General features: G+C 42.5%; 1 protein-coding gene across 1 annotated transcript in view; it reads right to left on the bottom strand.

The window, feature by feature from the left end:
- TMEM145 (transmembrane protein 145) overlaps positions 1–22413 on the bottom strand; it is an 81751-nt gene that overhangs the window by 7290 nt on the left and 52048 nt on the right. The window contains exons 2-9 of the mRNA XM_069742371.1: positions 6085–6159; positions 5184–5261; positions 5018–5104; positions 1849–1950; positions 1657–1741; positions 1253–1324; positions 441–509; positions 173–253 (exon numbers count right to left, since the gene is read on the bottom strand). Coding sequence (XP_069598472.1) covers positions 173–253; positions 441–509; positions 1253–1324; positions 1657–1741; positions 1849–1950; positions 5018–5104; positions 5184–5261; positions 6085–6159 — 649 coding nt within the window. The remainder of the gene's footprint in view (positions 1–172; positions 254–440; positions 510–1252; positions 1325–1656; positions 1742–1848; positions 1951–5017; positions 5105–5183; positions 5262–6084; positions 6160–22413) is intronic.

Genomic DNA, 22413 nt, shown 5'->3' with positions numbered 1-22413 from the left:
CGATTACATACTTTTTTTGTTGGTGAGAGTCTCTAAAATTAGGACCATTGATATAATAGCATCTATAAGTTTGCCATAAATGTGTAATTTAAAGGGATCGGCCCAATGATAAACTGCTGTTATACACTGTCTTCAGCAAAGCATTAGAAGTAAAAAAAAAAAACATACGAACCTAGTACTTTAATACTGGGGCTGCCCACTCCATCTTGTGCATATTGCCCCCAGTATATACAGAAGAAGACCAGGCTGAGAACTAGGAGGAAAACATGACGTTACGTTAGCAATATTATGCTACTACATAACGTAGACAGACTTACCTTGAGACGATCTTACAATCTATAGTTATATATGATATGTAAGTACACCTATAACATCAGGAGACATATAGGATACAACTACAATTGTGATAGATGTCACCATAAAGAAGATGCGTAACTCACCTTCTACTCCAGCGGCGGCCATAAACATCTTGTATGTGGTGTGCAGAAGCTGCCGTCCTCGTAGTATATCTGGAGGGTCAAAAGAATCCCAATGGCTTGACTTTTTTTTAAAGTAAATGTACTTAATTCCGGCTAGAAATCATTTTTGCAATTGGGTTTAATTAAAAATGTTGCACCGTTCGCCTTCTACAGCCTCCGCATTGCCTTGTCAATTGCTGCCTGCAGAATGAGTTAACTGAGGATCCATCAGTGAGCTCATTTTGATGGTCCAATGGGAAAGTTTGCAACTGTCTTTTTTTTATGATCACAGACCACATGAAAGTTGAATATGCACTTAAAGAGCCTGTAAAAGCCAAACGGTGCAAAATATGGGATACATTTTTAATTAAACTCAATTGCAATTGTATAAAAATAAAGATTATAATTGCAAAAGTGATTTTTTTTTTTAGCCAAATAAAAGCATTTAAATAAAAAAAGTGGTCCCAAAATGGGGACAATCCCTTTATTGCACGATCACAGCAGCTGAAATAGATGCCTAAATCAACACCACCATTTTTTTTTGCTGCATGACGCTTACTGCGCTTCTTACGGTATAAATAAACTGCTAGTAGTACACACTTTGGCCATCAGGTGGCGATGCTTTTGTATTTTTAGCAGGTTATAACTGGGATCACGAGTGTTAAAAAAACGTCTTTTTGGGTTCTTTTCACATAATGTTTGAGCCTTAAATTTGGAGTTATAGTAAGAAGGGGGGTGATTAGCATTTAGGCATCTACCCTTTAAATCCACAATGCAGCATACAATATACTTACAGCCAAAATAACAGGACAGGACAAGGATGAGGGTGAAGATCAGAAGGAAGGTGATATCAGTCTCCAAGATCCCTGTATAAAATGATCAATTACATTATTATTATTATCTACAAACTGTTTGCTTATAAAATGACAGTCCTTACATATATACTGTGCCAATATAAGGCACTTTTTTGCAAATTCAAGTTCTGTATATTTCATAGCATCCGACTGAAAAGGACATTCGAGTAGTGCACTGTCATGACACTCAGCCAATCAGATTCACTGGGCGTGTCCCCAGTAAGAGCTGATTGGCTGAGCAGAGGAACTCTCAATGCTCCACCCAGAAATCCTTTTCAGTTGAATGCCGCCGATATATAGGATGTGCACCAAATCAGCTCCATAATAAAAAATTGTGATCTGACCGAATTCATCCGCCGAGAAATGTCTGGTCCAAAACGATTTGCCATTTGTAAGCGTCATCTCGTATTCTAACTGCAGACCATCGCCCTATAGAGAGTGACAGACGTCATATATTATGATATACTCGAAACTTAAAAAGGTCAAATCTAAAAAGTTGAACCTTAACTTTGCCCCTAAACCCCGGGTCAACTCACCCCACACTTGCTCAACGCTATGTACCACCATCGCTCGCGGACCGATCGGAAGCTTCTCCCACTGTTGCAGCTCAGGTAGCTCTGTCCAGCTTCCTTTATCACCTGTGGGCAAAGTGTTGAAGATCAGAAAAAGTTATATATATATATATATATATATATATATATATATATATATATATATACATATACTGTATATATATACATATTGTATTTTTTACAATATATATATATATATTTTATGTATTTTTTTTACATTTTTGTTCCAAGTATATATACATATATATATATATATATATATATATATATATAAATATAGATATATAGATATATATATTGTATTTTTTACTATATATATTTTTTATGTTTTTTTTACATTTTTGTTCCACATTTATATATATATTTTATAAACTATTTTTTGCACTAATTTTTTACATTTTAGTTCCACTAGTTGGCGCAATAGAAAAATTTTTTTTTTTATTGTTGCTTGAACCTGTGATTGTTTCATCGCTTGCTTTAGGTACTGCAATATGACTATATTATAATATATAGGTCACATATAGAGGAAATGACAACTAATAATAATAATAATCTTTATTTATGTATCTCCAACATATTCCGCAGCGCTTTACAGTTTAACAGTATCAAACACAACAGTCATAGGTAACAACGTTAACAATACAGTAATTAAAGCGAAATAAAATGCCCCTGCTCATGAGAGCTTACAATCTACAATGAGGTGGGGGAGATACAAAGTACAGGTGTGTATTTACAATGATGTATTTACAATGAGGGTCCGGCCATCTTCAGGGAGTGGGGGATAGATGGAGATAGTGAATGGGCTACACACACACACACAAACATAAAATGACTTTGATTAGGGAACGTGATAGGCCGCTCTGGACATATGTGTTTTGAGGGAGCGCCTAAAACTATGCAAATTGTGGATGGTCCTAATTTCTTGGGGTAGAGCATTCCAGAGGATTGGCGCAGCGCGGGAGAAGTCTTGGAGTTGGGAGTGGGAGGTACGGATTAGTGCAGAGGTTAGCCGAAAGTCATTTGCAGAGCGCAGTGGTCGGTTAGGCCGATAGACAGAAATGAGGGAGGAGATGTAAGGGGGGCCGCACTGTGGAGAGCTTTGTGGGGGAGAACAAGTACTTTGAATTGTATCCTGTAATGAATGGGCAGCCAGTGTAATTACTGGCGAAGAGCGGACGCGTCCGAGTAACGATTAGCCAGATGGACGACCCTGGCTGCTGCATTAAGGATGGACTGGAGACGGGAAAGTTGCGTGAGGGGGAGGCCAATTAATAGAGCGTTACAGTAGTCCAGGCGGGAGTGGATCAGGGCGACAGTGAGGGTTTTTGTTGTTTCCATGGTGAGAAAAGGGCGGATTCTAGAGATGTTCTTTAGGTGTAAGCGGCACGAGCGGGCAAGAGATTGTATATGGGAGGTGAAAGAGAGATCAGAGTCAAACGTAACACCCAGACAGCGCACCTGCTGCCAGGGTGTTATTATGGTGCCACCCACGGAGAGGGAAACGTCAGGTTTAGGTAGGTTAGTAGACGGTGGGAGCAGAAGAAGTTCAGTTTTGGAGAGGTTGAGTTTCAGATAGCGAGCGGACATGATGTTGGAGACTGCGGACAGACAGTCACTGGTGTTCTGTAGTTCAGCGGGGGTAAGGTCAGGGGATGACATGTATAGTTGTGCGTCATCAGCATAAAGATGGTACTGAAAGCCAAATCTCCTGATGGTCTGTCGAATTGGGGCTGTGTAGAGGGAGAAGAGAAGGAGACCAAGGACTGAGCCCTGAGGTACCCCGACAGCGAGAGGAAGAGGAGATGAAGTGGAGTCAGAGAACAGAACACTGAAGGAGCGGTCAGAAAGATAGGAGGAGAACCAGGAGAGAGCAGGGTCCGTAATGCCAAGTGACTGGAGCCTAGAGAGAAGGAGAGGGTGGTCAACAGTGTCGAAAGCTGCAGAAAGGTCAAGGAGAATGAGCAGAGAGTGGTCACCGTTACATTTTGCTGTCAGAAGGTCGTTGGTCACCTTGATGAGTGCAGTTTCTGTCGAGTGTAGGAGGCGGAAACCAGACTGTGAAGGGTCTAGGAGGGAGTGAATGGAGAGGTAACGGGTAAGGCGGGAGTAGATCAGGCGCTCCAAGAGTTTTGAGATGAAGGGGAGATTGGAGACCGGTCTGTAGTTGTTTGCGCAGGATGGGTCGAGGGTAGGTTTTTTGAGTAATGGAGTAATGATAGAGTGTTTGAAGGAGGAGGGGAAAATGCAGGAGGAGAGCGAGAGATTAAAGATTGTAGTTAGGTGAGTTTTGACGAGTGTAGAGAGTGACTGAAGGAGGTGTGAGGGAATGGGGTCGGTAGTGCATGTAGTTGGACGAGAAGAGGAGAGGAGCTTGGAGACTTCTTCTTCTGTGATGACAATTAAGGTCAGCCACAGTTTGGGCTACACAGGAGGACAATGATGGCAGCCATGGGGGGTCTTAAGGGGCCCCTGGATGCCCTGACAAGCCATGGGACCCCTGAGATTGATCATGGTATTTAAATGGATATACTGCAGCGACCGGAGCAAACTCCATTCACTGCAGTTACATGAAGATGCCGGCTGTGTACCACAGCTTCTGAGCCTCCTCCAGACGGAGAGACCCTGTAATATTACATCATGTGTTGGGAAGGAGTTAATCACCATATAAAAGAAAAAATCTCCAACTTTCTATTACACTTTTTGCTTCAATTCCTCACCATTTGTAAGAGATGGCTACAGTTGTATTCAGTCTATGCAATGCTCTGTGAGCTAAATAAACAAGTCTTCCTGGTAGTTTGCTAGGGTCTAATGTTTCTTTCTCCTTGAGGAGATTGACATGCCCAGCCTGGCATGTCAGGGTGAGGAAACTTCTAAGCCATGCATGCTCCTCTGGTAGTTTGCTACAATTAGTCTGGAGACCAATCTGTTTAGCTCACAGAGCATTGTCTAGACTGGATACAATTGAAGGAAGCACAAATCTTGAAAGTGGTCCAAAGCTATAAATCTAGGAACCCCCTAGGCACAAAGTAGAAAAGAGACAAAGACGTTTGGGAGAACTTCCACCAGGTCTTCCCTAGTGAATTTAGGTGGAGAACACCAGGCGATATGGAGAAGAATAACGTGTGGAGCTCACCTGACAGCCGGACCAGACGTACTGTGTGGTCAGGTTGATGACTTGGTTGTTCTCCGGTCGGATAACAGACTCCTTCATCAGACAGTCCTGAGAGGGAGAGGAGCCATCGTCACTACAACATACAACCAGCAGATACAACCCGAGACACATCCTGGCTCCAACTGACCTTGTTCCCCTTCTTGTACACGGCCGGCCATTGGGATGGATCATCAAAGTACAGTAGGATGTTCTGGCAGCATTTAGCCTGCGGAGAGGAAGAAATTCCTTGTTAGTAGTGTCATCCCCTACTGTGAAAAATTCTATTTCGACCATTTCCAAGAAAAGCTGTGACCATTAGGACACTAAGTTTGCACCCAGATGTTCCACATTAATGGAATCACCACAAACAATGGAGGACTGATGGAGAAGACTTCAAGAATGAGGAAGTAGAGTCCGTTACCAAAGATTTGGCCACCATCTCAAGAGTAATGGTCTCTCTGCTCCTCACAGCTTTGTTCTGTGTAATCTATGTAATGGTTGTATTGCTCCTCCACCTCACGACTCCCTGAGGAAGCAGAGGCGAAACGTGCAATAGACCGTGAGATGGAGGAGCCCATTACTCTTTTTCACTCATTAATTTATTATATAGGACTCTTAAGATCGGTGGCCAAATAATTGGTAATTGTGTATAGTGGTCATATTCCTCCTCTATAGGAGAATGTATTTGTACAGTAGGTAATTCCCTCTGTTATACTGGTCCGTATTAATTTAGAGGTTCTGGTTTGGAGTCTTAAGTGTTTATTTAGTGGTGTGGACTGAGGTCTGTATTTATTTAGGTAATCTGGTCCGGGGTTTGTATATTTATGTGTAGGATCTGGTGTGGAATCTTTATAGGATCTGGTCTGGGGTCTCGTATTTATTTTGGATTGTAAAGCGGGTGTCATTAATGGACGGTTTTATATAAATGGGCTGGATATACGTAAACAATTGTGCTAAACATTTAACCATCTCTTCCCGGCACCTCCTTCAATGATCCACCTCTCCCTCTTGCGTCGTAGCCGACTATTGACTCGATTATGGACACTCACCTCCGGATACTTAAATCTAAACTCGAGGCGTCCAAAATCTGATAGAAAGCAGAATCGTGTGAGGAAAACCCAGTCCTGGGAGAGAAGAGAGAATATAAAACATCAGCAAAATGCTAAAGGGTGATTTAGACCCTTGTCCTTCAAAATATCTTGCCCAAAAAATAGAAGGTAATGTGTTTCCATGAGTTTTTGTTCCCTTTAGTATTGTATCTGCACCGTAGGATGGAGGTTTGTAAACCACCGGTGTTATCGTCACCCAGCGTCCTGTAAACCCCATGCTTGGCTGTTTCAATCAGTGGCAAAACTTTAAATGGAGCAACGATTACTTCTTACTAGAAAACCACTTTAAATGACCAAAAGTTTGAATCCATCATAAAAATAAGAAAAAAGGAAAAATATATACTGTATATTTCGTTTTGCCTTTATTCATAAAAGTCTGATTTTTCAAAAGATATAATTAACTAAATGCCATAAAAACATAAAAAAAAGTTAAAACACCAAAACAGCAGTTTTTCGAGACATAAACTTCCCCCCAATAAATGCAATAAAAAAAAAAACAATCAACATAATTCAATCAATATTATTCCAAAATGGAATAATTGAAAACTACAGATTGGCACATAAAAAAAAACAAGCCAACTATGGAAAATGAAAAAAAAAAGTTATGGGCCTTGGAAAATGGTGACACAAATCAAATTTTGTATGTTTACAAACATCTGAATTTTTTAAAATAATACATAAAAAAATATACAGGTTTCATATCATCATAATTGCAGTGACCTGGAGAATATTTTTTTACAACACAATGAAGACTGTAAAAAACAAATCAATGGCAGAATTAAATTTTTTTCACCATCTCACTACTATTTTTTTTTCCTGATTCTTGGTACACTTTGTGATAAAATGAATAATGTCAATCAAAGCTACAACTCAACCCACGAAAAAAACAAGTCAGAGGAAAAGTAATACATTTCTGGATCTTGGAAGAAAGGGAGAAAAAAAATTAAAGAGTGAAAACCAAAAAAGTCAGCATCCTTAAAGGGTCGAAAGTGTCCAGTTTTTGTTCTTGTTTTATTCTTATGAGTATTATCCCGAGTATTCAAATTTTTTGTTTTATTTAAATTTGTCATGTGGTTCCAGAGATATTGGTCTTTTTATTTAGTATTTATTTTTAGAGTCTTTCCGAGGGGGCAGTGCTCACATTATGCAGAGCAGCCTGAAGACACGCCCAAGAGGATCCCTGAGCCACGCCCCTTAGTAAAGACCATGAAAATCAGTAGTAAATAAAAAGACCCATATTTCTGGAACCGTATGGAGGATTAAAAAAATAATTAAAACCAGAATATAGAGGGGAGCTGTGGGAATGAAACAAGAGGAAACACTGGCCACTTTTGAGGTGGTGCCAAATCCTCTTTTAAGAGGTGCACAATATCACAAGACTCTATTATCTCCTGAAGGGACAGAGTTAAGATCAAGTCAACATCTATTGAGACTATGATCTCTTGTGGATGAAGAAGGTGATTCCTATTTGCTGAGTTCAGGAAATTTAAAGTCATCACTTCCTAAAAGAGTGAAGACAGTGTTGTAGATGGGAAAGGGGTACCAGCCAAGAACAACTCCAACAATGTTCATGGTTTTGCGGAGCTCTAGGGATTTCATCTTCAGGTGTTCACATAATTTTGACCATGTCGTATATGTTTTTCTGGATAAATATACAAAGAAAACCTGTTAGGGTTCAGATATGTTAATATTCGCCTTGCATTTCTCTAGCTTACTCTGCAGGAAGGCAGACAAAAGAGTCATTCACCGCGCGCCTGCAGAAAGTCCTCCTCCACCTCCTGCCTCTGTGGCCTTCTACGTTCCAAAGTTGTTGTCTGTAATCCTGCCCCAAGGACACCGTGTCCCCTTATTAAACCAACTGCTACAAGTATATACGGTAAGTAGTAAGGCGCCCTTTTTTGATATTTGGGAGACCATGACCTAAACAACTGTTGCTAGGAAACTAGTCATGGCTCGGTGGTTTCTATGACAACCATGATGTAAAGACTGGGAAAGATCCCAAAAAGAATGGTGAGAAGAAAAAAAAAATAGTAAGAATGCGGAAAGCAGAACAAGTAGAACGATAAAGGTTGCGGTGGAACTACAAGTCCCAACATAATAATGCTAACATGAAGGCCAAAGCATCATGGGAAACATTTACACTACGTATACCTTTTAGGACCATTATAGTATATACAGTGGGGCAAAAAAGTATTTAGTCAGTCAGCAATAGTGCAAGTTCCACCACTTAAAAAGATGAGAGGCGTCTGTAATTTACATCATAGGTAGACCTCAACTATGGGAGACAAACTGAGAAAAAAAAATCCAGAAAATCACATTGTCTGTTTTTTTATCATTTTTTTTGCATATTATGGTGGAAAATAAGTATTTGGTCAGAAACAAACAATCAAGATTTCTGGCTCTCACAGACCTGAAACTTCTTCTTTAAGAGTTTCCTCTTTCCTCCACTCATTACCTGTAGTAATGGCACCTGTTTAAACTTGTTATCAGTATAAAAAGACACCTGTGCACACCCTCAAACAGTCTGACTCCAAACTCCACTATGATGAAGACCAAAGAGCTGTCAAAGGACACCAGAAACAAAATTGTAGCCCTGCACCAGGCTGGGAAGACTGAATCTGCAATAGCCAACCAGCTTGGAGTGAAGAAATCAACAGTGGGAGCAATACTTAGAAAATGGAAGACATACAAGACCACTGATAATCTCCCTCGATCTGGGGCTCCACGCAAAATCCCACCCCGTGGGGTCAGAATGATCACAAGAACGGTGAGCAAAAATCCCAGAACCACACGGGGGGACCTAGTGAATGAACTGCAGAGATCTGGGACCAATGTAACAAGGCCTACCATAAGTAACACACTACGCCACCATGGACTCAGATCCTGCAGTGCCAGACGTGTCCCACTGCTTAAGCCAGTACATGTCCAGGCCCGTCTGAAGTTTGCTAGAGAGCATTTGGATGATCCAGAGGAGTTTTGGGAGAATGTCCTATGGTCTGATGAAACCAAACTGGAACTGTTTGGTAGAAACACAACTTGTCGTGTTTGGAGGAAAAAGAATACTGAGTTGCATCCATCAAACACCATACCTACTGTAAAGCATGGTGGTGGAAACATCATGCTTTGGGGCTGTTTCTCTGCAAAGGGGCCAGGACGACTGATCCGGGTACATGAAAGAATGAATGGGGCCATGTATCGTGAGATTTTGAGTGCAAACCTCCTTCCATCAGCAAGGGCATTGAAGATGAAACGTGGCTGGGTCTTTCAACATGACAATGATCCAAAGCACACTGCCAGGGCAACGAAGGAGTGGCTTCGTAAGAAGCATTTCAAGGTCCTGGAGTGGCCTAGCCAGTCTCCAGATCTCAACCCTATAGAAAACCTTTGGAGGGAGTTGAAAGTTCGTGTTGCCAAGCGAAAAGCCAAAAACATCACTGCTCTAGAGGAGATCTGCATGGAGGAATGGGTCAACATACCAACAACAGTGTGTGGCAACCTTGTGAAGACTTACAGAAAACGTTTGACCTCTGTCATTGCCAACAAAGGATATATTACAAAGTATTGAGATGAAATTTTGTTTCTGACCAAATAGTTATTTTCCACCATAATATGCAAATAAAATGTTAAAAAAAACAGACAATGTGATTTTCTGGATTTTTTTTTCTCAGTTTGTCTCCCATAGTTGAGGTCTACCTATGATGTAAATTACAGACGCCTCTCATCTTTTTAAGTGGTGGAACTTGCACTATTGCTGACTGACTAAATACTTTTTTGCCCCACTGTACATAAGGTGAACATGTTCAAAAATAGTTGAGTGGCACCGACAGGTACAATGTGACTGCCTCTGCAACACCACTGCAAGCAAAGACTTCTACCGGTTACTCGTTTCGCTCGGGTGCAACGTCATTCTTGAAAGCCTTCTAAGGTTGCTAGGTACAGGACGGTTCCTTTCATTCTTCTCCTCGTTACTGCCACAGCTCTTTTGGCAAGGGGATGTCCAGGAGAATCGTCCTGGTAATTGAGGTGCATACCTTTCCTATGTGTCGCCATTGACTACTCTGTTGGCTCCTGATTCTGATCTCCGTCTAGGTCCAGACCACACACTCACCTTGTCCTTTAGATTGTCTTGATGATTCTTGCTGACTGACTCCTGGTTCTAATCCTCGACCACGTCTCTGACTATACTCTTGTCTTATCCTCTGGATCTCACATCTTGACCACACTCCTTGGTGACGTTCCTGGTGATGTGGAGACGCTAGTGCTGCCGCCAATGCTTTTCTATTCTGGGGACCACTGTAGAAACCTCCATACCTCTCAGATAGGGTTAAGGTTGGGAAACAAGTAGAGGTGAGCAAATTAATCTGCAAGACCCTGGTCCAGCGGCCACGTCGGTGGCCCTGAGAACCATCTCCTACTTTTCGGCAGCAGAGGGTCTTCTTGGGATCAACATCAATTGTGTTCGACATCATACCAGGCGGCTAATCAAAAGAGGACCCAGGGATGCTGGCAGGTAGGAAGCGGTTCTCCTGCTCCTGCTTAGTTGCCATGGAATACAGACCTAGCTACAGAACTAGGGTCCTGAGACTTTATTTGCTTATCTCTAGTAGCAAAGTCATCCTCAGGGCCCCCATAGGCATTACATAAAACTTAATCGAACCAATTGATTTTTGCAGAATCAGTCAACCAACGATTGTGTATGAGGCCTTCTAAATGTTCCCAACAGATCACTTTCTCACTAGTGATTCCTATGGAGTAGGGGTGCCTGCATGAGTTAAAGCACAGTCAAATGGACGTATAAATTGGACAGTGATCAGAACACAGTGCTTGGGCTGGTTGGCAACTTTCCCGACCCGAGTATGACAGCTGCATAGAAATACATAAAGCTGTCACACTTCGGTTGGGAGGGAAACCGGCCAGTCCAAGCATGGTGCTCCAATTCCCATCCAAATTTTACGGCCATGTGACTGCGCCCTAATGCTTACCCATCATGGATTCGATGGCAGCTGCTTTTATGGTCAGGACTAAAGGTCCTCATGATTGCTTGACCCGGTTCCTCACTCATGGTCAAGGTAGGGTGCTTAAAATGCTCTCCTGAGCGGATGTATCTACGATTATTATACTCTTCATCATTATCCTCTGTGGTCTTCTAGTAAGTCATACTTGTTATTATAGTCAAAAAGATCCAGAATAATGTGACTTCATGTAGTAAACTTTTTCTGACACGTCGATAAAAATGCCGCCTATGCCGCCACATTGTCTAATCCACAAAACGCTCTCAATTCATCGCGCTAAAGCTCTCTATTCATTAATTGTATATCTGACAATATATAGGAAATAAATACGACAGCTTCTCCAGGCAAACAATGGCTTGACCACTGTGCCGCTATGAATCATGGGACATTTGCGATATAGAAAAGAGAACAAAGGTTATGGCTTAATTGGGTGCAAAAAAAAAAAAAAATAGGCTGTCAAGACAGAGCGGCAGATTTGTGTGGCGTCCTTTATGTAAGTTATGAATTTACCTGTGGTTATTGATGTTAGAGGTGCAGATCGTGATTTCTGTGAATTTCATCTAAGAGCCTAAGATTTACATTTATGATCAAATAGCAAAAATAATGATGTCAGTGCACAGGGAAAGCTTCCCTACCTTCAGGTAAGATTCGAGAGGAAATCACTAACCAATCATATATTAGCATGTCCCTGACCACCTTAGGAAAAATACAGGATAAACTTTCGCAAAAGACTACTAGCGATGGACATGGGTAACAAAGTAATGTTCATGCCCAGTGATGGACACAGACAGCTGGCTCATGGTTATGTTAGGTGATGGACATAGACAACTGGGTCATGGTCACGTTAGGTGAGGGGTATAAACAGCTAGGGTGTGGTAACGTTAGGAGATGGGCATTGACAGCTTGGTCATGGCCACATTAGGTGATGGACATAGACAGCTGGGTCATGATCATTTTAGGTGAGGGGTATAAACAGCTGGGGCGTGGTAATGTTAGGAGATTGGCATTGACAGCTGGACATTTGTCATGTTAGGTGATGGACATGGACAGCCAGGTCATGGTAATATTGTTGATGGGCATAAACAGCTGGGCAAAGGTCTTGTTAGGTGATGGACATGGACATCCAAGCCATGGTTATAATAGGTGATGGACATAGCTGGGTCCTGGTCATGTTAGGTGATGGAATGAGATTGCTGCACCAGGGTTGTTAGGTGATGGACATAGACAGCTTGACCATAGATATGATAGGTGATGGACATTGAGAGCTGGACCATAGTTGTTGGGTGATGGACATAGACAGCTGGACCATGGTTGTTAGTGATAAACATAGACAGCTGGACTATGGTGATTAGGTGATTGACATAGACACATAGATCATGACCATGTCGGCTGATGGATATAAACAACTGGGTCATGGTCACGTTAGGTGATGTACATAGACAGCTGGGCCATGGTCCTGTTAGGTGATGGACATAGACAGATAGGACATGGCTACACTACAGTAGGTGATAGAGACATCTAGGTCATGGTTATGTTGGGTCATACCAGTTGATGGACATAGATATCTGGGTCATAGCTATATAGGGTCATAGTTATGTCAAGTGATGGACATAGACAGTTGGGTCATCATTATTCTACTGCAGGACATGGACATTGGGTCATGGTTATGCTAATCTAAGTCATGGACATAGATATCTGGGTCATGATTATAATGAGTAATGGTTATGCTAGGTGATGGACATAGCCAGATCATGGTGACACTAGTGTCATTTATATATTCTATTTGGTTGTGGTTACTCCAGATAATGCACTAAGATAGTATGGGGAAGGTTACGCTAGGCAATAAACATGGTCAACTAGTTCATGTGCATCAACAAGACATAAATAGCTGGGTCATAGCTATTTTAGTAATACATCTGGATAGTTATACCATGTTCACGTTATGTGATGAACATTTGGGTTATGACTATGCCGGATCATGAGATAAGATCCGATTCATCCAGTCACCATGACCATTTATAGTTTCTCGGTCAGGGTAGAGGGAACACTGCAGCATGGACCAGGCAACAGCCCAAGGCTGAACTTAAACGTCTGTGTACAGACCATGATGATCGGACCGGCCACAGGGCTCCCGACCCAAGCTCAACAGTCTCATAGTCATATACGAGGTTGCCAGGTTACAAGTAGAGTTGAGCAAATTTTTCAAAATTCGGTTCCGATTACGATCGGTGGCGAATATTGTTTTTGTAATATTCTCCGAACACAAACGAATGTCATTGGAGTCAATGGGCGTTGAAATGAATATGTTCATAATCGATCGTCAAACATAAACATAAATTCGTCACGATTAAGGTACCAATATGGCACGAATATGGCCAATTCAGATTCGGCAACCGATTCCGAATATATTCGCTTAACTCTAGTCACAAGACCTGTGGCCACCAGTCCGTACATCACAGTTCATACATGGACTTTGTTTCACGAACGTCTGAATTCGACCTTAATCTGAACGCTGTTATCCAATTGTTTTTATTTATCACGTGAGAGTTTTTTGTATTTCTTTTTCTTTTACTAAAAGATACTATACTATATGAATGATTCTTTTCAATTGTATTGTTCGGCATCGATAATTTTTATTTTATTTCTGAATTAAAAAGTAATGAAAGGGTGAAGTAATCTGCTGCATGATTGCTCTCAGGCATGTACGGTAGTTTGCCCCTGAAAAAGGGAATTAAAATACACTTACACTTCATACATCATGTTCAACCGTTAAACATTTATACAGCCCAAACCAGAGAATAAGAGTGCTTTTCTTTTTCTCTTTTTTGCATTTTTAATTCCCTATTTTTACTGTTTGCTAGTCCTTTATTGCATCTGAATAGACTCTGGGAGACAATAGATAAATATTTTATACAGCACTTATGCTATTCCACTTGAATATAATATACCAATTCTAGGCAAAAAAACAAACAAACAAAAGAAGTAAACTAAAGGCGCATTTAGATGGACTGGTTTCGACCAAAGAGGGCAGTGCCTTTAGGGAACTGGACTGCCATGAAGGGGGTACTTGGTTTGTATAATATTAGGTATGTGGCACATGTCATATCCACATGATGCCAGTACCCGAGGTTTCCAGCAGATCATTGCCCCAACACACTGCTTTCATGGTTTGTTTTCTTCCCATACCGCATCCTGGTCACCAAGGTTTTTCTATCTTCCCCAATCAATGGCTATCTCCCTCCTTGTAAGTCCGAGCCGGGTTACTGTGGTAGCTCTTCAAGCACTACTTATGCCATCATGCTCAGCCTTTAAGGTAGTTTCAGGCAGCAGACCGCCGCCTGAGTATTCAGGAAGTATAGCACCCTGCTGAAATGTACTTATCCAGGAGTTAGCCTCACCTCACTTTTGATTCTGCTTCTACCAGGTTTCTAATTATCTTCCCATCTACTCCTTTGTGCAATTCTGCAACCAGCTACTACTTCCAAGTTCAGCCCAGCCATTTCTGATATTCCTGTGTGTAACTGCATATCTACAAGAAAGATAACAGCTTATCGGTACATCTTTGCTATTCCTGTGCGTAACCACAGTAAGCAAGGTACCAATTTGCCTATATAACTTGTAAGGTGACTACCGGACAAATAGTTGATGGGAGTTATGTATCACAGAGATAGTTGTCCTCTGTGATGTAAACCTGGAGTATTGCTCTACTGCACATAGCACTAAGACACTTGTTTCAAACATCTGGGCCAGGTCTTACGGGCAGTCTCAGAGATGGGCGGGTCTGGCTGCCCACATACACACCCCTGGGTGTGGTTCACAAGGTAGAATGGAGTCTGTCTGACTCAGTGTTCTGTATCTGGAGGTGAGAAGACCTCCTGTGTGATGTATCCAGACTAAGTCAGTACACTGGATGATATCCAGCCTGTGTGTCCTAGATTTTTGCTAAAGTGAACTGTTTACTTTGTTTCACCTGCAATGAAAGGACATTTATTTTCCTTTGCTAGTGGCATGGTTTACGAAGCACCAATAAACCAGCCTGGACATTTAAATGGAAACAGTTTCTGTATTAGCTCACCACGCAACCAAGTGAGTAGCATTCCCACAATATTTGTGATCCTTGTGTGTACATGCACTTCTGCAAGCAAGATACCAATATGCCTATACATCTCTGCTGTTCATGGTCAATCCACATATCTCTTTCAACTGTATCTAGTGATTCCAGCTCTGCTGTCCTGGATATCCCTGCTGTATTGGTCCTAGCTGACCTCGGTGCCATGTAGCATGTCCAGCTAAGCGGCACTGTTGCCTCTTCTCCATGGTAGTCACCCTGATCTACAGCTTAGAGAACTGACCTTAGAAGTTGAGCCCATAACATTTCCGCTTACCCATTTTTCCTGCTTCTGACACATAAATTTCAAGACCTGATTGCTCACTTGTATCTTTATATATCCCAATTATAAATGGGTATCACTTGTACCAGTATGCTCTTCCTATGGATGACATACAATTGATGATTAAGTTTTCTATACTTTATCCTACATCTGTTCCCACTCATTGTAGTGTTAGAACAAAAACATGTAGTGAAATGAATTATATATATTACATATGTGCTGTATGAATGCACTCGGATCATTTCTAAAGGCGTTGTGGGTGGCACTACACTTTCGGTGTTGTACAAGTGTACTAAAGGCTAAGAAGGAAGCGTTACAAGAGCTGTGACTGACGACACTCGATTCTAAAATTGAAATCTTTTGATCCCCATAGTGAATCGTCACAGAACTCTCCAAAGCCTTCAGGCTTTCATTTAAGTACTGCCAGGGTCTTATATGCATGGATAATTTGCAAATGGGAGATGATCAGAAATAGATATGTAAATGTGTGACTGGAAAAAGGCAAAATTAAGACATCCAGTGATGCTAACGACAATTTAAAGGGACGGAAAGCAGACACCATAGGATACAATCTCGGTGCACTGAGTACGTTAAGGCAAAGTCTTTTATTGCCTTTTCTCGGTAGGATCCATTACTGGTTTTGGAAAAATAAAAGGCATCAAACAAGGCACCTGATTCCCGCTGTGCTCTCTAGACCTAAAAAGCTATAGAAAATCAAAGTACTTTTTCAATCTTACATGAAAAAAAATTGTAAACGTGGAAACCACGCACCTTTTTAGCACATCAATGTGCCAGTCAAGTTGTGATGTCGTCTACATATCTGTAAAACTTGGAGCTTAAAAACACTTTGAGGAATTAGGAATATTCCTAAAATGTCCTAATTCTGAACATTTGCTCATATTTCTATCTAAAAAAAAATCCAAAATTATCATCACGGAGAAATTAAAGCTGAGTTGGTATTTTATACAGTGCATTGTATCGGCTTTACGTGTACTCGGCGTATTGTTGGGTTTGTATTTCTACCGGTCTGTGTCTCAAGCAAATTTATGTAGACCATATCATGATATCATTTAGGATTGTTTTCAAAATTCGAGCAATTTTTGTAAGAAGAGCAGCTCTGGAGCACGAAATGCTACCCTGCCAAGAATAATAGAGAGGCGCTCCTCAGTAGTTTAATGGCAGAGATAGATGAATCTATCAGATTGCAGATTTGAGGACAACTGGCTGTATTGTTACAGGGGGTACTTATGATTTACCAATTTCTTTCGCACTTTGACGAGAATTTTGGGGGCTGTGTACATATTTTATGACATCTCCATGTTATATGATTCCTACAAAAGCAAAGGTTTCGGTAGCAGCCAATTTATTCCATTAAGCTTCTATTTTACCCTTTCTTCTCATTTTGGTGTCATTTTCGTCGTGACATCGGCACCCTGGGAATTTCGATACAATAGTCCGTGTGAATGTAGAAACAACGGATGAATCTAACGAGAAAAGGTTATCCAATTTCAAAGACAGAGTGCAGCCATTCCAATTACATTATAAGCTCTGCCCCATTTCTCCTGGCTCTATATGGGAATTTTACTGCATTTATCACGAGTGACATTCAATTGCTGTACGCCAAGGTTTGTGAAATAGCAATATACGGCACCACAAGGCTTAGGTGCTCCAAATATCTATAAAAAGTATGGGAGGATTTTATAGAGAGGAAGATAGGAGGGAGGAACCGATGGAGCGAAAAATAGAGGGATGGCATGAAAGTTCTCTACAAGGATGAATGAAAGGATCGTTGCATGGTATTGGCAGTTGCACTGACGGATGGAGGTATGGATATAGGGCCAAACAGAAAAGATTGGATGCATGGGTGGAGGTATGGAGAGATGCACGGAGGATTGTGGATGGATGAAGGTATCAATAAGGGGACAGACAGGAAGGATTGAATGCATGGATGGAGGTATGGAGAGATGCACGGAGGATTGTGGATGGATGAAGGTATCAATAAGGGCACAGACAGGAAGGATTGAATGCATGGGTAGAGGTATGGAGATATGCATGGAGGATTGTGGATGGATGAAGGTATCAATAAGGACACAGACGGGAAGGATTGAATGCATGGATGGAGGTATGGAGAGATGCATGGAGGATTGTGGATGGATGAAGGTATCAATAAGGGGACAGACAGGAAGGATTGAATGCATGGGTGGAGGTATGAAGAGATGCATGGAGGATTGTGGATGGATGAAGGTATCAATATAGGGACAGACAGGAAGGATTGAATGCATGGATGGAGGTTTGGAGAGATGCACGGAGGATTGTGGATGGATGAAGGTATCAATAAGGGGACAGACGGGAAGGATTGAATGCATGGGTGGAGGTATGAAGAGATGCATGGAGGATTGTGGATGGATGAAGGTATCAATAAGGGGACAGACAGGAAGGATTGAATGCATGGATGGAGGTATGGAGAGATGCACGGAGGATTGTGGATGGATGAAGGTATCAATATAGGGACAGACAGGAAGGATTGAATGCATGGATGGAGGTATGGAGAGATGCATGGAGGATTGTGGATGGATGAAGGTATCAATAAGGGGACAGACAGGAAGGATTGAATGCATGGATGGAGGTATGAAGAGATGCATGGAGGATTGTGGATGGATGAAGGTATCAATAAGGGGACAGACGGGAAGGATTGAATGCATGGATGGAGGTATGGAGAGATGCACGGAGGATTGTGGATGGATGAAGGTATCAATAAGGGGACAGACAGGAAGGATTGAATGCATGGATGGAGGTATGGAGAGATGCACAGAGGATTGTGGATGAATGAAGATATCAATAAGGGCACAGACAGGAAGGATTGTATGCATGGATGGAGGTATGGAGAGATGCACAGAGGATTGTGGATGAATGAAGGTATCAATAAGGGCACAGACAGGAAGGATTGAATGCATGGATGGAGGTATGGAGAGATGCACAGAGGATTGTGGATGAATGAAGATATCAATAAGGGGACAGACAGGAAGGATTGAATGCATGGATGGAGGTATGGAGATATGCACAGAGGATTGTGGATGGATGAAGGTATCAATAAGGGGACAGACGGGAAGGATTGAATGCATGGATGGAGGTATGGAGATATGCACAGAGGATTGTGGATGGATGAAGGTATCAATAAGGGGACAGACAGGAAGGATTGAATGCATGGATGGAGGTATGAAGAGATGCACGGAGGATTGTGGATGGATGAAGGTATCAATAAGGGGACAGACGGGAAGGATTGAATGCATGGATGGAGGTATGGAGAGATGCACAGAGGATTGTCGATGAATGAAGATATCAATAAGGGGACAGACAGGAAGGATTGAATGCATGGATGGAGGTATGGAGAGATGCACGGAGGATTGTGGATGGATGAAGGTATCAATAAGGGCACAGACGGGAAGGATTGAATGCATGGATGGAGGTATGGAGAGATGCACGGAGGATTGTGGATGAATGAAGGTATCAATAAGGGGACAGACAGGAAGGATTGAATGCATGGGTGGAGGTAAGGAGAGATGCACAGAGGATTGTGGATGGATGAAGGTATCAATAAGGGGACAGACAGGAAGGATTGAATGCATGGGTGGAGGTAAGGAGAGATGCACAGAGGATTGTGGATGGATGAAGGTATCAATAAGGGGACAGACAGGAAGGATTGAATGCATGGATGGAGGTATGGAGAGATGCACAGAGGATTGTGGATGGATGAAGGTATCAATAAGGGCACAGACGGGAAGGATTGAATGCATGGATGGAGGTATGGAGATATGCATGGAGGATTGTGGATGGATGAAGGTATCAATAAGGGGACAGACAGGAAGGATTGAATGCATGGATGGATGTAAGGAGATATGCACAGAGGATTGTGGATGAATGAAGGTATCGATAAGGGGACAGACAGGAAGGATTGAATGCATGGATGGAGGTATGGAGAGATGCACAGAGGATTGTGGATGGATGAAGGTATCAATAAGGGCACAGACAGGAAGGATTGAATGCATGGATGGAGGTATGGAGAGATGCACAGAGGATTGTGGATGGATGAAGGTATCAATAAGGGGACAGACAGGAAGGATTGAATGCATGGATGGAGGTATGAAGAGATGCATGGAGGATTGTGGATGGATGAAGGTATCAATAAGGGGACAGACGGGAAGGATTGAATGCATGGATGGAGGTATGGAGAGATGCACGGAGGATTGTGGATGGATGAAGGTATCAATAAGGGGACAGACAGGAAGGATTGAATGCATGGATGGAGGTATGAAGAGATGCATGGAGGATTGTGGATGGATGAAGGTATCAATAAGGGCACAGACGGGAAGGATTGAATGCATGGATGGAGGTATGGAGAGATGCACGGAGGATTGTGGATGGATGAAGGTATCAATAAGGGGACAGACAGGAAGGATTGAATGCATGGATGGAGGTATGGAGAGATGCACAGAGGATTGTGGATGAATGAAGATATCAATAAGGGCACAGACAGGAAGGATTGAATGCATGGATGGAGGTATGGAGAGATGCACAGAGGATTGTGGATGAATGAAGGTATCAATAAGGGCACAGACAGGAAGGATTGAATGCATGGATGGAGGTATGGAGAGATGCACAGAGGATTGTGGATGAATGAAGATATCAATAAGGGGACAGACAGGAAGGATTGAATGCATGGATGGAGGTATGGAGATATGCACAGAGGATTGTGGATGGATGAAGGTATCAATAAGGGGACAGACGGGAAGGATTGAATGCATGGATGGAGGTATGAAGAGATGCATGGAGGATTGTGGATGGATGAAGGTATCAATAAGGGGACAGACGGGAAGGATTGAATGCATGGATGGAGGTATGGAGATATGCACAGAGGATTGTGGATGGATGAAGGTATCAATAAGGGGACAGACAGGAAGGATTGAATGCATGGATGGAGGTATGAAGAGATGCACGGAGGATTGTGGATGGATGAAGGTATCAATAAGGGGACAGACGGGAAGGATTGAATGCATGGATGGAGGTATGGAGAGATGCACGGAGGATTGTGGATGAATGAAGGTATCAATAAGGGGACAGACAGGAAGGATTGAATGCATGGATGGAGGTATGGAGAGATGCACAGAGGATTGTGGATGGATGAAGGTATCAATAAGGGCACAGACGGGAAGGATTGAATGCATGGATGGAGGTATGGAGATATGCATGGAGGATTGTGGATGGATGAAGGTATCAATAAGGGGACAGACAGGAAGGATTGAATGCATGGATGGAGGTAAGGAGATATGCACAGAGGATTGTGGATGAATGAAGGTATCGATAAGGGGACAGACAGGAAGGATTGAATGCATGGATGGAGGTATGGAGAGATGCACAGAGGATTGTGGATGGATGAAGGTATCAATAAGGGCACAGACGGGAAGGATTGAATGCATGGATGGAGGTATGGAGAGATGCACGGAGGATTGTGGATGTATGAAGGTATCAATAAGGGCACAGACGGGAAGGATTGAATGCATGGATGGAGGTAAGGAGAGATGCACGGAGGATTGTGGATGGATGAAGGTATCAATAAGGGGACAGACGGGAAGGATTGAATGCATGGATGGAGGTATGGAGAGATGCACAGAGGATTGTGGCTGGATGAAGGTATCAATAAGGGGACAGACGGGAAGGATTGAATGCATGGATGGAGGTATGGAGATATGCATGGAGGATTGTGGATGGATGAAGGTATCAATAAGGGCACAGACGGGAAGGATTGAATGCATGGATGGAGGTATGAAGAGATGCATGGAGGATTGTGGATGGATGAAGGTATCAATAAGGGCACAGACGGGAAGGATTGAATGCATGGATGGAGGTATGGAGATATGCATGGAGGATTGTGGATGGATGAAGGTATCAATAAGGGGACAGACGGGAAGGATTGAATGCATGGATGGAGGTATGGAGAGATGCATGGAGGATTGTGGATGGATGAAGGTATCAATAAGGGCACAGACGGGAAGGATTGAATGCATGGATGGAGGTAAGGAGAGATGCACAGAGGATTGTGGATGAATGAAGGTATCAATAAGGGGACAGACAGGAAGGATTGAATGCATGGGTGGAGGTATGGAGAGATGCACAGAGGATTGTGGATGGATGAAGGTATCAATAAGGGGACAGACAGGAAGGATTGAATGCATGGATGGAGGTATGGAGAGATGCACAGAGGATTGTGGATGGATGAAGGTATCAATAAGGGCACAGACAGGAAGGATTGAATGCATGGATAGAGGTATGGAGAGATGCACAGAGGATTGTGGATGGATGAAGGTATCAATAAGGGGACAGACAGGAAGGATTGAATGCATGGATGGAGGTATGGAGAGATGCACGGAGGATTGTGGATGGATGAAGGTATCAATAAGGGGACAGACGGGAAGGATTGAATGCATGGATGGAGGTATGGAGATATGCATGGAGGATTGTGGATGGATGAAGGTATCAATAAGGGCACAGACAGGAAGGATTGAATGCATGGATGGAGGTATGGAGAGATGCACAGAGGATTGTGGCTGGATGAAGGTATCAATAAGGGGACAGACGGGAAGGATTGAATGCATGGATGGAGGTATGGAGATATGCATGGAGGATTGTGGATGGATGAAGGTATCAATAAGGGCACAGACGGGAAGGATTGAATGCATGGATGGAGGTATGAAGAGATGCATGGAGGATTGTGGATGGATGAAGGTATCAATAAGGGCACAGACGGGAAGGATTGAATGCATGGATGGAGGTATGGAGATATGCATGGAGGATTGTGGATGGATGAAGGT

The sequence above is a fragment of the Ranitomeya imitator genome, chromosome 10 (assembly GCF_032444005.1).
Source record: "Ranitomeya imitator isolate aRanImi1 chromosome 10, aRanImi1.pri, whole genome shotgun sequence".
NCBI classification, from domain to species: domain Eukaryota; kingdom Metazoa; phylum Chordata; class Amphibia; order Anura; family Dendrobatidae; genus Ranitomeya; species Ranitomeya imitator.
This window is presented reverse-complemented; position numbering and strand designations above follow the sequence as displayed.